Source organism: Penicillium samsonianum (assembly GCF_028829775.1).
Source record: "Penicillium samsonianum strain IBT 33392 chromosome Unknown utg000003l_segment0_segment0, whole genome shotgun sequence".
NCBI classification, from domain to species: Eukaryota; Fungi; Ascomycota; class Eurotiomycetes; order Eurotiales; family Aspergillaceae; genus Penicillium; species Penicillium samsonianum.
The window spans coordinates 3,033,282-3,048,314 of NW_026643261.1; the positions used below are offsets into that span (position 1 = coordinate 3,033,282).

Here is a 15,033-nt window from a genome sequence, read left to right on the forward strand (position 1 = left end):
AGTCTTCCTGACCTGAAGGTTTCGGATGACATTGTGAGGATGCAGGCTATGTCGAACTTATACGCTTGCGAGGAAGCGGCTGGGCATTTATTACAAACATATCCTGCGGCTCAGATTGTTCTTTCACAGGCGCAGAATGCTCGTGGACACCTCTTGGGCTTGGTCGCAACTTAATACAATTAAAAAAGCATTTAGTTATTTTTAGAGTACACAGAATGAAACAAATCAATATATTATGTAATATTCCTATGCTTCCAAGGTTCCAAGGTTGAGAGCCGAACCTTGGAACGCTAAATTTGGTTCCCCTGCGGTTATCCGGCTGTCCCGAAAGTGCGGGGACCCCAGTTGTAACCCTGTTGACATGGACAGATACAGATTTCGACTTTTGTACGGAATTGGCTAAAGCACCACCTTGCTATATTCATGGAGCAAGAGACTAGCCTGTTGCAAAAGTCACTCCGCACATCGCGAGCATGTGACAGATGTCGCCGCCAGAAACTCAAGGTAGATCCCTTCACGAGACCCCCTGGTTTGAAACTATCGTTCTGACCGTGTTTTTATAGTGCGACAGCTCACGTCCTTGTGTGCTGTGTGCTCGCGCTGGACATAAATGTGAGACATCCCAGCGCACAGCAAGACGGACTCGCAGACAAAATCCAGGAGGCAGAGATCTGCATGTGAATTCTGGAGTACACAAAGCAATCGCACCAGCGACACGCAAAAATTCTAATTTTATCCATGGCGTTGGAGGAGCCGATATACCTTATGCCACAGAGAGCTCAACATCATATCCGGAACGCTCTCCGAAAGAGCCGCAGTCTGGTGCTAATGCTTCTGCGATTGACTTCGCCAGACGAGTCTTCAACGAGGAAGAAGCTGGCCGGACTCTGACAGGTGCATCAATCCCTGGTGATACGGGAGCTCCTACATTGGACAACTCATTATGGCATTTGACGGAGGTAGAGCTTCCCCCAGAGGCGGTGATGTTGGCCTTGATTGACGCCTATTTCGACCGAATGCAATGGTTCATCTTGCTGTTCCACGAGCCTTCGTTCCGGCAGACTGCACGCAGGATAATTTCCCAAACTTCATGGAGACGCCAAGATCTCAGTCCTACCATGGCTGTACTGGCAGTGGCTATGATTGGGCTGCATTCTGTGTTACCAGATCAGAGATGGCCTGGACACGAATTGTTGCGAGAACACTCCGTTGACGGGGAGAAGTTGATGCACGGTTTGGTCAGTGAGATACGACGGAATCTGCTCGACATCTCAATCGATTGTCGAATTGAAGCTGTCCAGGTTTGTCTCTTGGTGTCCTGCTATTATGTTTATCATAATTCGCCGAGTATTGCCTGGACTGTTTCTGGTATGGGTGTGAGGTCTGCCTATGCCCTTCGTCTTTATACTAAATCAGCCCAATGTGAAAATCCAGTTGTGGATGAGATTCGCTCTCGTTGTTGGAATCATGCTATTGTCAGCGACACGTTTGCATCTATCGTCTATGGGCGACCTTCATCTATTGACACTGGACTTGTTGCTTTGCATTCGCTCAGAGATATGGATGACCTAGTCATTGATCCACTCCTGCTGAAGAATGAATGGATATCTGGCGATGGAATGCCAACAACGACAGCTAGGTTTTTCACTATGAAATCTGAGATCTACAACATCATTCGACACATTCTTTCGCGGTTTCGTCGTCTTCAATTAAGAAAAGAGACAATAGAAGAGGACCTTCTGGCAATTGCAGAAGCTACACAAGACTCAGAGGAACAATTAGTCTCCTGGCGGAAAAGGGTTCCTCGGTTGTTCGATTTCGAGTTTTGGAGCTGCGAAAATCGCCTCGAGCAGTTCCAACAGCAAATCAAAGGGTTGCCGCAACGGACTAAATATCAAGCTGAAACAATCATATTGCAGGCGGCAACTCTCCAACTGACATACGATGGGGCTTTGATACAAGCCCGTCGACCTTTACTCGAGCAAAAAACCACTAGTTCTTGCTCGCGCTTGGTGGTAGACGCAATCCACGAGTCATTGAGAGTGGCTACAGCAGCTGCACTGCGGATATCTCGCATTCCAGTCCTCCGTTTCAAACACCATTTCGCCGAATCCTTCGTTTCTCTACAACAATTTACTGCAGGAGTCATTCTTTGCATCCTGCCAACTAGTCAACCGTTTACTACAGCTGCACACGAGGCCAAGGCTGGAATCATGCGTATCATTCATGCTAGTGTGGCTTTTGGGCCCCACAATCGTGTTGCCAAGCAGACTGCACAGCTTCTGACAGAGTTGCTGAAAGTAACTATCGAGCGAGAGATGTCCGGTGCCTTGAGAGGGGGACTAGAAACAAATCTTCCCAGGGAGATATCTGAGAGGGGTGCTATTCCGAGTGTACAACCGGCCCATATAGACCATACTGGGAGTCATTCGCCACCATCGCGAGATGTCCGCGATCATCCTCCAATTCCAACAGCTCACGCACCGCCCCATTCGAGACAGTCTCCACACATGTCTCAAGCAATACAAGACCACAGGGGGGCAAACGACCAACAAGTCCAAGCGCCTATCGAACCATCTGACCACCCATCCGCGAACATCTTCGAACAACTTGATGATACGTTCGGTGCCTTTGGTGAACGTGAGTGGAGCCGAAGTGCGGATTAATGATCATGGATTCTAACTAACGTGTTGATAGTCATGTTCAATTTGATACCCGACGACCAAGGTAGGGCTTGGAATTGGGGACGTACGGTCCCATAGTGGAGAATGGAGAATCAGAACTGTATGAATAGGCGGACTCGATTTAATAGCTGGTCTACGGTATTGAGGGCTGTTAGGGCTAGGATGGCTAGTATGGGCGTGAGCAAATGGTTCAAAAAGGCCATGAGCAGAAGGAGAAGGGTGGTTAGAACAAGCCAGGAGAAAAGGCCTTCTTGGTCCATACTGGGTTGCTTTAGCTTTAGAGACTTGACTGTTACAAATGATGAGCAAGTACGGCCCTTGGGATTGATAGCAAAGGGAAGATAACAGACTAGTTGCTATAGATATCTTGAAGGCGGGTGTTCCATACTAAATACAGTCTCTAGGATGTGATATATCACCGAATCAAAGAAAGCTATACTACATCAAATAGTCTCTGGACGGTAGCAACTTTGATCACTGACCGCACAGCGTGATAGTCTCTTTGGTATCTACAAGTACCCATCTCTTGATAATGTCACTTAAGAAAAGGAAGTTCACTAATATAGTTTTCTGATAAAATAAAGCGACAGGTTAGGAACCCAAAAATAGTGCAACTATATCAAATATTATGTAGTGTAACAACAGTTATATCGATGCTGCCTTCTATGAGTAGTTTTTCCTTTTGTCATTATGCTGTTTGTCTTCCATGTGTCTATAGGCAGATGGGTCTGAGATCTCCTAGTCTGTGTCATGCACAAACAGATTTGGCATCTTCAATTGCAATCAGTTTGCTGCATTGAGCTGTTTGTTACTTGTTTGCTGTACTAAGATGCAGGCGTTTTTTCACCTGGGCAACTGCTGTTTGCTCAGGCAGTGTTCGTCAGACCTCTTTTTGCCCCTATTTTGCCTGATTTTGTGTCTCCATGAAGCTATCAAAATAACTTCATGGCAATAAGGGATCTCCACCTCTACCAAGTCTATCGATCACACTACCTTCTTACCAAACGTAGATGGTGCTATATGCCTACGAGTCTATACGAGTGAAACTCGACCCATGCCCTAGGATCTACCTGGGTACAAGTAGACTACAAGGAGGAAGAAACATAAGGACATGAACTTCACATTACGCAACCATAGCTGAGAGATATGCGAGAAAAATAGTAGACAAGAAGGAGAACATGGTATGAGATGCGGAAACTCAGAGAATCCAAAAAGCCCATATCACGATATCAATAAATTAAGCCTCATGAAAATAACAAAACATTATTTCCAGTAGAAAGAAAGAAAATGCCATCGGCACGCAACTCTGTTTTAAGAGAATGCGCTTAGAGGGCGAAAGCGGCGAGGACACCGGCCATGACGGCACCGAAGCTGATGGCGTTGCGGCCAGCGCTGTTGAAAACAGGGGACGAAGCCGAAGGAGAAGCAGAGGCGGTGCCGGTGGGGATGGCGCTGGTGGTGAGACGGACGGAGGTCAAGGGGGTGCTGGAGGGGGGTCCGACGGGGGAGACACCGGTGGGGGTGACCTTGGGGCCGACGGTGGTGGCAGCAGCGGTGGTCTCAGTCTCGGGGCAGATGGTGGTGGTGATCTCGGTGCTCTCGTAGACGGTGGACGAGGCAGCCGGGGTGGTGGTGGCAGCAGCGGTGGTCTCGGTCTCGGGGCAGATGGTGGTGGTCTCGGTCTTCTCGACGGTGGTGGCAGAAGAGCTGGAACTGGAGCCAGCAGCGGCGGAGATACCGAACTGGGTGGAGTACTGGTACTGGCCGGTACCCTCGACAACGAGGAGCAGACCGTAGTGGGTAACGTCGGCCTCAAGGTCAGAGCCAGGAGTCCACTTGAACTCGCCGCTGTTGGGGATGGACTCGGCGAGAGTCTTGAGGGGCTGGACGTTGTTGGAGGGACCGCGCAGGAGGACCAGGGAGATGGGGCCAACAGTGGTGGGAGTCCACTTGATGGTGTAGGTCTTGCCCTCGGGAACGACCTCGTTCAGGCCAGGGGAAACGATGGCATTGCCACTGGGGTTCTTGGTGTAGTCAGGAGCAGTGTGGGCAGCAGCCAGAGCCACGAGGGCAGAGAAAACGGTGGCGACGGAGAAACGCATGTTGATTTGGTGTCGAGATTGACAAAGAATGACTGAGGTGGGAAATAAAGAATGGCTATCGTTGAAAAACGAAAAAATAAAGGATCGTGATGAGTGGAATGAAAAGAGAGGAATAATAAAAGGAAGAAGAAGGAGGGGATATGAACTACATTTCTAGCTTGGAGTGGTACTTACTGGGTGGGTCTACACTAAATCCTCCAAAAACCAAAAAAGACCAAACGAGCAGACCAACCACATCTCATCCACCTCATTTCCTCCGCTACTTTTTACTTTTTTTACTCCCAAGTGTGTGGCTTTGACTTCCCTGTCTTACTTGTAAATACTCCGTACGAGTTCTACCCATCACACCCTATACTATAATACTGTTGTTGTATACAGAGTACGGAGTACAGACAGAAAATCGTCATTTGAGTATGACAGTCTCGTGTCCTAATTGCCATGTCCTCGTGGGGCATGCGGGCCGGCTGTGGCTCAGATGTTATTGTAATATAACGTCAGGCTGTGCGTTACAGGTCAAGTAATAATCATGATAGGCAGGCACCGGTTTTAATTGGTGGACAACCCGGAAGTTAATTTTATTCCTCATAACGGTTGACCCTTAATGTAGAGAATATCCCGACATCTAAGATTAAAAATACCATTAAACTGGGGGGCCAAGGAAGAGAAATATCAAATGAAGAAGGAATGTAGGCACAGAGTTTGGGGCTAATACTAATGGTATGGAAATAACTCTAGGGCTGTTGACATATTTGTTTACCTTTAAGCCTTTCAAGGAAGGTTCCTCCAAATACCGTGGACCCATGGAACCCTACCGATACCGAAAACATCGATCCGAGGATTACCCACGGTAGCCATGGAGCCTCTTGGAACATCTCAGCTATTATTGTGCATATGTTCTACTATAATATGAAATTAGATATATCTTATATTTGAAGGACCGGGGGCGCCCCATCTATTCCTCATTTACGCCACTTGTGTTTAGAAAAAAAAAAAAAAAGAGGAATAACCACAAAGCGAACTCAGGAAATTGCAAGATTACGAGATTGCGCCTTCAAGCCCAGGCCCTGTGACGGGCGTCGTACAGGTATTGTACTGAATACTTAAAGCCCTCAGTGCAGCCGCACAGGGCGTTGTGCCTTGCAGGTACCATGTGTCCTTCCACGGGGGCAAACAGGATTTCCAACCGAACCTGCAGGGTTAGATTCTGATATTCACTGATATTCACGACAATCGCAACATAACTCCACACCGACAGGCCCGTGCCGTATCAAATGCAATCGCCGATCCCACCGGTTCATTGAGGTTGTGATGTCTATGGGAAAGATCAACAGGCTGATATTCAGGGGGTTGAAGTTTAGCCGCTTGTACGGAGTAAATCGCAGTATGTAACTATGTAGTATGCTGTGTTGTTTGCACATTGTAATCGCTCGTTTCCAAGGATTAAGACATGTAAAACTAAAATAAAAAATAAAAAATAGAGAATGGATATTGTCTCACCTGGCGATTTGCTGTGGATTGCTGTGATTTGCTGCGTTCCTGTGCCTGAATTTAGGGTGGGACTTGTGTTCAGCGCCTTCGCCGCAACTATCGAGATTCGAATGTTTTTTACCGGGTCTCAAGGCTGGAATTCCACTATATTAGGCCTATTCATAGGCTCAATCCCTTCGTTTATTACGAAATAGGTATTTTTAGCTTTTATCTGAGGGGGGGGGGGGGGGAAATTAGATCACATGACCTTCAGCCTCATGGCGAAAGCGAGACAGACCTAAATCGGAGGCTCCGAACCCAAAAAAAGAAAAGAAGAGAAAATAAATATCAAAATATCCCATATGGAGTGGAGTATAGTCGTATACTACGCTGTAAGCTCGATGCAACATGAATCACACACATCACATCGACCTCGGGAGTCATTCAACACGTCTATACGGTATAAGCCGGGTATCCGGACCGCATCTTTCTAGGCGACGCGAGAAGGCTCTGTCATTGGCTGCATTGACTGCAAGGTTCAGATCAAAGCCAACTAAATCCCAACTTGGCTCCAAACAAGCCCAGAACAAGCCCCAACCAAGCCCTGTCGATACAACTAGGGAAACAGTCGCCCGTGGCGGCCCAATCTTGCCGGGGGCCAAACGGACCAAAAACGGGGCCAAATCAAACAGGTCTGATATGTAGGCACCGATGTACTCCGTATAACGTATGTACCTGTGAATCTAGCCTCTACTCCTGCCAAGTAACAGTCTTAGTCTGGAGGAATTCGTCGTATCCTGAAATTCCTCCGAAGCGACCAAAGCCGCTGCTCTTCCATCCTCCGTGAGGGAGGACAGACTCGTCGTGTACAGTCATAGAATTGATGTGAACGGCCCTGGAAAATAACACAAAGTTAGCCTCAATCCAATCTCCACCCATATGATGTGATCTGTATTTGGAACTCAAAAAAACCCACCCAGAGTCAATTTGCTTGGCCACCCGTAACCCCCGGAACAGGTTGTTGGTGTACAGAGCCGCAGTCAGGCCGTATTCGGTGTCATTGGCCAGTGCGATCGCTTCGTCTTCGGTGTCTACCACCATGAGAGACACGGTCGGACCGAACGACTCGGTCGCGAACATGTCCATCTCCTTTGTGACACCGTCGACGACGATCGGCCGCATGCCCGTGTTAACGGACTCGCTTGCATTAGCGTCGCCAAACAGCAGCTTAGCTCCGCGAGACACAGCGTCCGCCACAAGCTTCTTGTTCTTAGCGACGGCCGCGGTGTTGACCAGGACTAGCGCGGGCGCGTCCTTGCCAAACAACTTCTCAGTTGTCTCAGCAAGCTTCTGTCGGAACTCGTCTGCGATCGAGCGCTGCACGATAATCCGCTCGGTCGACATGCAGATTTGACCGGACTGTGTATCGCTTGTCAGTACGTGATATCCTTGTCTCGATTGATTCAACGCTACGTACATGCATGAAGGATCCAATGGCACAGTTCATGGCAGCCTTGTCCAAGTTCGCATCGTCCAAAACGACCGCCGACGCCTTGCCGCCCAGCTCGAGCAGCACAGGCTTGATATGTTTACCTGCGGTAGAAGCGATAATCGAGCCGACCATTGTGCTACCGGTGAAGTTAATCTTGCGCACAGCCTGGTGGGCGATCAGCGCGTTGGTGACGGCCGGGGCGTCGGAGGGCTGGTGGAAGATGACGTTCAGACATCCGGCCGGAAGACCAGCCTGGCGGAAGATGTCACCCAGAGCCCAGAAACACTTGGGTGAGAGCTCGGAGCCCTTGAGGACGACGGTGTTTCCAGCCGCAAGAGGGAGCGCAACAGCGCGCGTACCCAGAATGAAAGGAGCATTCCTGCCAATCAATTAAAAAAATAGTCCCAAGCCAGCTGATACATTGCAGTATATGCCACAGATCGGATCACGAAGCTTACCATGGCGCAATTGACAGAATTACTCCGTACGGCTCCTTGTATACGATGGCTCCCTCACCCTCCCCGCTGACATTCGGCACGATACCCTCGATCGTGGATATCCGACCCGCGAACTCCTTGATGAAGAGCACACCCATATTGAAGGTGAACTCTGAGAAAGGCCGGCCGGCACCGGTCTCCTCGCGCTGATACTGGATCAATTCCTCCTTTCGCGAGGCCATAATGTCGGCGGCCTTCAGCAGGATGTCGCGACGCTCATGTGCCTTGGTCTTGCTCCATGCGGGAAAGGCGGCTTGGGCACTATCGACTGCACGGTTGGCATCGTCGACTGACACACCGGCGCAATAGCCACTCAACTCGCCAGTGGCGGGGGCGTGGACCTCGAATTTGATATCTGTCTCAATGGACTCATTATTGATGATAAGCGGGGTCACCGCCTTGTTAGATTGCGCCATTGTGGGTGTTTCGGGGAGTTGAAGAAGGATAATACCGGAGGATATCTTCTTTATACAGAAAGGGACCGGTCTATTCGAATGGAGGGGCTGAGTTGATTTAATAGGAGCTCTGATCTTAACCAACTAGAGTGGCGGGGGGTGGTGGAGACACCAAAGGGGGGGACACAAAGGGGGTGGTAGACTCTGATAGCTCACAGTTTTATTGAATTGAGTGCAGATTGATTGGTTATGTCCGGGGCCTGGGGTCACTATGCAACGGTTTAATGAATTATCTCCGGTCTGCCTGCGGATATAAAATCCTAATGCCTTCTTCAACTACCTTGAATAACAGCCGAGCTTGCCCAGGTGGGAGTTGTGGGGGGAAAAGTATGACAAAGCCGGAAGCATTCCGCCGAGATGAATGAGATGAACGCGATGAATGAGATGGATGAAATGCCAGGGGTAATTTCTTTAAGTTCTTTTTGAATTATTCAACACCATCTATGCCGATCAAAGGTATTTCCAAAAACCCAGACTTCCAGAATCTAGCCCTATCACCCATAACCCATAACCCCAAGCGCCTGAAAGATGCAAATCGTGACCAGCACAATAATACAGAGAGCCCCTCAATTGGCCCAAATCTTCGTCTCAGTCGAACTGTTTTTGCCCATTTCCGCAAAAGGACACGCCGACACCTTGGATGTCGACGGCGCCGCACTATCTATAGAAGGCGCCACAGAAGGCGCCACGGAAGGCGCCACACCACTAGAAATACTGGATCTGTCATCCTCGGTCGAGCTACCGGAGCTGCTGCCAAGAATGCGCTTGCCGCCAAGGTATCCCTCCTGATCCTCTGTGTAGTCGAACTCAGACATCTCGTCCGCGTACTCCTCCCCGTCGCTCGAGTGGTACCGGGCGAAGAGATCGTTCTGGATCCAAAGGATCTTGTTGACGGCGCGCACGAGCGCGATCTTGCGTCGCAGCGACAGGTGCGGGTGCGATAGCATCGCTTCAATCCAGATGTCTTGGATGTACCCTAGACATGCGCCGAGGTGGATGTACTCGATGTTCAGTGGTGTCCTGCGGACTTGTCCGCTGTGCATCATGCTGTGTTACCAAACCCCACGTTAGCGCGTTGCACAAGCACAGAGAATTTGACCCCCGGGGACGGGTTCTGGGGATGGAAAGGTGGGGTTTTGTGTGAACTTACCCAACCTTGTTCAAGTACCGCCAGAATTCCATTGTGGTCGGGTCCTGGCATAGGCGTGTCAGGTACCACCGCAGGAACATCTTGCGTCGCTGAATTTTCGGTGTCTCTTCGTGGAGATACCCCTCTTCGGGCTCGTTCTCGTCGACTGTTGTCCGTGTGTGGAAGGCTCGAGATGTGATGTCGTATTGGAGAAGCTTTTTATATACCAGGTTGACCACTGCCGGGATCAATTGCTTGATGTATTTGTTGCCGGTCATCAGTGCTTCGATATCAGCTGGGCAAACGTTAGTGCCTGTGGCAGACTCCTGACAGTGGTGTATGGTGAGAGCTTACAGGAGTTGAAGTCCAGGAAGTCATGGAGGTACTTGATTCGCTCTTCCAAGCTTGTATAGAGCAGCTTCCGGTCGACATGCATCGGCTCAGCAGCCGATCTCATGCTGTGATTCATGCTGCTAGTGTTGATGCCTTTTGGTATATATCAAATCGCTCTTATGAATAGCTGGGGTCTTTTTTGACGGGGTTGGTAAAAAGAACGAAGTATGGAAGGTAGATCGGGAACCGAGTATGAAGAGAGAAGATTAAACTGGGGCATCTCGTGGCAAGCTCGTGGCGGATCGAGTATTTATACCATGGATGCGCCATACCCGTTAAGATTACTCCGTTCACTGTTCTGCTATATTGCACGCGACACGATTACATTGGAAGCCACCAAACTGTAAAACACATCCGATTGGAGATCCGCTCCAGGCAATCCTGGAACCAGGGTGCATGACTCTTACCTAGAAAAGCGACATTACCCGAATTCATGCGAGCACAGTAATATCAAGCCGAGATTTTCCTTAATACCTTCATTCCAATGATCAAGTAAAGTGCTCATGGCCGAATCAGACCACAGGGTGAGATGATTCAGTCAGTCTCCAAAGTGGAGTGACCATGTAGGCATGTGTGGGCTGATCCCTGCAATCTCCAAACTAGGAAAAAACGGAAACACCGCATAAGCCAAGGACGGCACGATCCATGGTTGCCGTTGCTGTCAGACTCCCGAGGTCGGCAACTTGAAACAAGCGACCTAGAAACGTAAAGAATACTGCAAGCTCAACTCTAAGAGGCTCGTGGAATTGCTATCAGACCTCCGTTCATGTATATCATCCTAGTATACGATCGGATGGCGTTTTTGGCAGGGCATAAAATACTCAGATCACACATGTAATTCCGCGAACTATTGCCCGTGCCAACAAAGCAGTTTAATTACTCCGTAGATTGAAATGGATCTATCGGCATTTGCATTTCACTCTCGCTCACTGGTTAAAGACATTCGGACTCCGCTACGGGCTCAACGGTTTCGCCTGGAACCCGCGACGAAGTGGGTTCCGTTCGGGTCCGACTGGGTTGCGGACCTGGTGATGTTCGGGTGCCTTAGGATGTAGTATTCATAATAGGTAGATATGCATAAATCGTCAGTTGATCGGGGGCTTGGTAAGACTTTCAATTTAGATGAATCGCTTGAGATCATCAGCTTGAATTTTGAGCGATTAGGACCATACAATTGGCCCAGAAAGCAACCACAACGCCCCTGAATAAGTGTATGCTTCTAGAAAACACCGAACTGGTGGATGTGTGGGTCCGAAGGAATGCACAGTTTGCAGACCTAAGGACTGCAATCTGCAATAGGGGACAATCGAAGCTAACGGGCAATAGCGTAGAAAAATCAGGGAACACATGCATGTTAAGGGATGTGGCGTAAGTAAATCTATTAAAACACTTGTGTCGTGTGATGGCATGGCCTGATGGGCGAGATCGGGAGGGCTAACTAGTGGGTATGGCATGATCAATAAATAGGTCTTTCTGATTCAAAATACGAGATGAAAAATTTTCACTCAAAACGGGCCGAGACTTGAGGCCCTCATATTGAGCTTTGATTCTTTTAATCCTCCGAAATGGTAGATTTTCACATTGTTGTTTTCTGTTCAATTTGGGACGTCTCAGAAACAGCCGCGGTAGACGATCACTGCCGCCTTGGTGAGGGCTTTTCTGACTGCTTTGGGTCTAGCACAGGGGGGAATTCTCCAGACTGCCGCGTACCACAAGTATAAAGGCTTGATTCCATGGTTTTTGATGAAACTTTATCTAATTTGATTTCTGGGGAGATTTGACAGCTGTGACAGCGGCTGTCGAAAATACCAACAGCTAGTCAATATGTTCCTATCGAGATTTCTGAAAAGGGGGCGTCGAAGAAAATGCTGATCTAGAGCTCTGGGGATTATCAACGGTCACGATAGATCATTTTTGATAAAATGGGGTTTCATCTAGAGATAATGAGCCAATATAAGATTATATACTCCATACTCATCAAATTCATTCAGATAGCCTCGGATGGCTTAGTCTGTTCACTAAATACATTATGAGATTCCCCCAGTCGCCTTGCTCCGTGCGGCGGCGGCGTCATAGAGAGCCTTAATATCTGCCTGCCACTGCTTCACGTCGACTCTTGCCACACGACGGTCATAAGTCATCAGGCCGTTGACCTCACCCTCGACGTCGGTCGTCTGGGTCCAGACGCCCCCACTGCATGCGTACAGGCGGACCTGATCCTCGAGCTCGCTGAGGAGACGGTGGCTGCGATAATTCCATGCCTCGATGGTCATGTCAATTTCGTATGTTTGGTCGATAGTCTTGATAGCTGCCTGGTTGTTCCAGAGATGCTCAAGGGATACATTAGTCCCGATGCCGCCAAATTCACCTTGGAACCCAATTCGGGTGGGATCGTATGGGCTCGAGGGCGTGGAATAAAAGGGAGTGCCGCATTGTGGATTTGCGTAGTGGTGGTTGTCCTAATATATGTTAGTTGGCCACGTGGTTGAGCCACAATGGAAGGGTGCATACACTAAAGTCTCCAGCGCCATGGTCGTCCCAACCGGTCGTCGAGTCCACGAGCCGAGTGGGGTCCAGCTGTCTAACCCGCTCGGTCAGCTCAAACTCGGGGTGATATTCTCTGATCTGGCCCCAGGCTTCGTTGTAAATGACCTACAGATAGTGGTTAATATCAGGATATTTCTTGCTTTCACCAAACACCTTCACTTACCCAAGTCACAATACTAGGGAAGCTCTTGAACTGGTTAATCAACACATCTAACTGGCGAGCGAACTCGACCTGCTGCTGCTCGTTGGGTAGAATAGTAACCCCGTTCTTAGACTGCAGCGGGCGCAGGGAGGGCATGTCCTGAATTACAAGCAGACCGAGCTCGTCGCATGCTTGATAGAACAGATCGGTCTCGACTTTGATCTACATTCGACGGCATGAGCACGAGAAACCATGGGATATGATGTGACACGGCGACACTCACATGCTTGCGGACCATGTTGAATCCCAACTTCTTTAGCATCTCCAAATCGTACACCATCGCCTCTTTGCTAGGGGGCGTGTATAAACCATCGGGCCAATAGCCTTGATCCAAGGTACCGAACATGAAAATGAATTTTCCATTGAGCAAGGGTCGCTCAATCCCGTCTATCTTGCCCCTGGAGATTGTACGGAAGCCAATATAGCTCTCCACCTGATCTTTGCCGAGTTTGACCGTCACATTGTACAGATTAGGCGAGTCCGGGGACCAGAGCTTGGGCGAAGATACAGTGAATTGGAATGGCTTGTTGGTGGGGCCTTCGTGGGTTGCAACAGTCTTGCCATCTTTGTGGACAGTGACCTCGGCCTGGGCGGATTTCTCCTTGGCGGAGCTGTGTACAGTGATGTTTACTACATTCAGTCAGAATCAAGCAAACATTTCCACAGACTGACATCAGACACTTACCTTGGCCGTCCATGTTTGCATCAAGATCGAGTTGGGTAATGTGGTTGGATGGGGCAGCCTCGAGCCAAACAGTTTGCCAGATACCACTGCACGGGGTATAAAAGATGTGACTGGGTCTCAGGGTCTGCTTTCCAATGGGGATAACATAGTCACCATCGTCAGTAGGATCATGTACGAAAACAAGTCTGTACATAAAGTCAGATATGCAAGTCGACTGCGTTGTAATCCCGGGATACTCACAGTTCATTCGGCTGATCAAACTTCAGGTACTTCGTCACGTCTACCGCGAAGCGGAAGTATCCGCCACGGTGGAAGCCTGCATTTTGACCATTGACAAAGACTGTGGCTTCATAGTCTACAGCTCCAAAATTGAGCAGCACCTGCTCACCCTTCCAAGAAGAAGATACTTCGAAGGATGTCGAGAACCAGGAGTACAAAGCCCAATTGCTTTGAATTCCTGCGAATATTTGTTAATTTTTGATGATAGCTTAGTAAACAGGAGAAAACCTACCGGACAATCCACTCTCAAGACACGACGGAATCAAAACATCCTGTGCAAGTTCCTGCCCAAAAGGAGGCTGCTGAACAGCATTCAGGCCTTCAGCATTTTGGTACTTCCACACCCCGTTAAGATTCTTCCATTCAGAGCGCTGCAGCAACGGCCGCGGATATTCGGGCCATGGGTTCGTTCCGACTTGGTCAGTCCATGGCGTTGTCAAGGGAGGCTCCTTAAGAGAGTAACCAGGGCTGCGCGCCTTATTTTCCTGATGCTTGGTGCCCTCATTGCTAGGTAGAGCTAGACCAGTCGCCACCAGGCACGACAAGACAAAACTCTGAGCCAAATGCATGTTGATCGGAGGCACTCAGATCTTCTAGCAGAAGTATACGCGCACGACAGCGACAGTACCGAAGATCTTCAGATTAAAATATCACATTCTGGACATGATTGGGCTAGTCCCTGGATTTAAATACATCGGATCCTGCGTACGCGGGACTAACAGACTCATGGCACGGTGCTTCCCTGCATACAACATGCCCACTTGGCAGAGATGCCCCCACAAGGGAAAACCCCGCAGGAAGTACATAGGATGCCCAGAAATTCAGATTCACTAAGGACCGGGAGCATGTCGGTCGCTGGCTGGTGTCCGAACACAGGGAGAATCACCCACTGCTTGGCGTTACTGACAGCGCAGGAGCCAAGGGTAGTAGCCAAGAGCTAATGGGCAGCAATGATGTCGATGTGCACATAGTAAACAGATAGCCCGGCGCAAAAGGTGAGCTGAATCCTGCCTGCTACAGGAACCCAAGCTGTGGATTCTCCAGGTAGATCGAAATTATCAGAACACTACCGACACACAATAATAACAGTCCCTCAGCAGT

General features: G+C 49.2%; 5 protein-coding genes across 5 annotated transcripts; 1 reads left to right on the plus strand and 4 right to left on the minus strand.

The window, feature by feature from the left end:
* Positions 1–423: 423 nt before the first annotated feature.
* Positions 424–2,762, plus strand: N7471_004738 (Zn(II)2Cys6 transcription factor; the record flags this gene model as incomplete). The annotated part of the gene is made up of 3 exons (XM_057277457.1): positions 424–504; positions 564–2,640; positions 2,698–2,762. The coding sequence occupies 3 exons, from the start codon at positions 424–426 to the stop codon at positions 2,760–2,762; spliced, it is 2,223 nt and encodes a 740-aa protein (XP_057137067.1).
* A 1,247-nt stretch (positions 2,763–4,009) lies between these two features.
* On the minus strand, positions 4,010–4,786 carry N7471_004739 (GPI anchored serine-threonine rich protein; the record flags this gene model as incomplete). The annotated part of the gene is made up of 1 exon (XM_057277458.1): positions 4,010–4,786. One exon carries the CDS (start codon positions 4,784–4,786, stop codon positions 4,010–4,012), a length of 777 nt encoding a protein of 258 aa, XP_057137068.1.
* A 2,025-nt stretch (positions 4,787–6,811) lies between these two features.
* On the minus strand, positions 6,812–8,658 carry N7471_004740 (aldehyde dehydrogenase; the record flags this gene model as incomplete). Its single annotated transcript, XM_057277459.1, has 4 exons — positions 6,812–7,148; positions 7,230–7,672; positions 7,731–8,124; positions 8,204–8,658. 4 exons carry the CDS (start codon positions 8,656–8,658, stop codon positions 7,004–7,006), a joined length of 1,437 nt encoding a protein of 478 aa, XP_057137069.1. The 3' UTR covers positions 6,812–7,003.
* Positions 8,659–9,263: 605 nt separating this feature from the next.
* Positions 9,264–10,440, minus strand: N7471_004741 (protoglobin family protein; the record flags this gene model as incomplete). The annotated part of the gene is made up of 3 exons (XM_057277460.1): positions 10,181–10,440; positions 9,848–10,121; positions 9,264–9,744 (listed from the first exon to the last, which is right to left on the minus strand). Exons 1-3 carry the CDS (start codon positions 10,293–10,295, stop codon positions 9,264–9,266), a joined length of 870 nt encoding a protein of 289 aa, XP_057137070.1. The 5' UTR covers positions 10,296–10,440.
* Positions 10,441–12,246: 1,806 nt separating this feature from the next.
* N7471_004742 (putative hydrolase) lies at positions 12,247–14,501 on the minus strand (the record flags this gene model as incomplete). The annotated part of the gene is made up of 7 exons (XM_057277461.1): positions 12,247–12,678; positions 12,731–12,871; positions 12,930–13,130; positions 13,192–13,598; positions 13,654–13,838; positions 13,894–14,110; positions 14,165–14,501. The coding sequence occupies 7 exons, from the start codon at positions 14,499–14,501 to the stop codon at positions 12,247–12,249; spliced, it is 1,920 nt and encodes a 639-aa protein (XP_057137071.1).
* Positions 14,502–15,033: the final 532 nt, after the last annotated feature.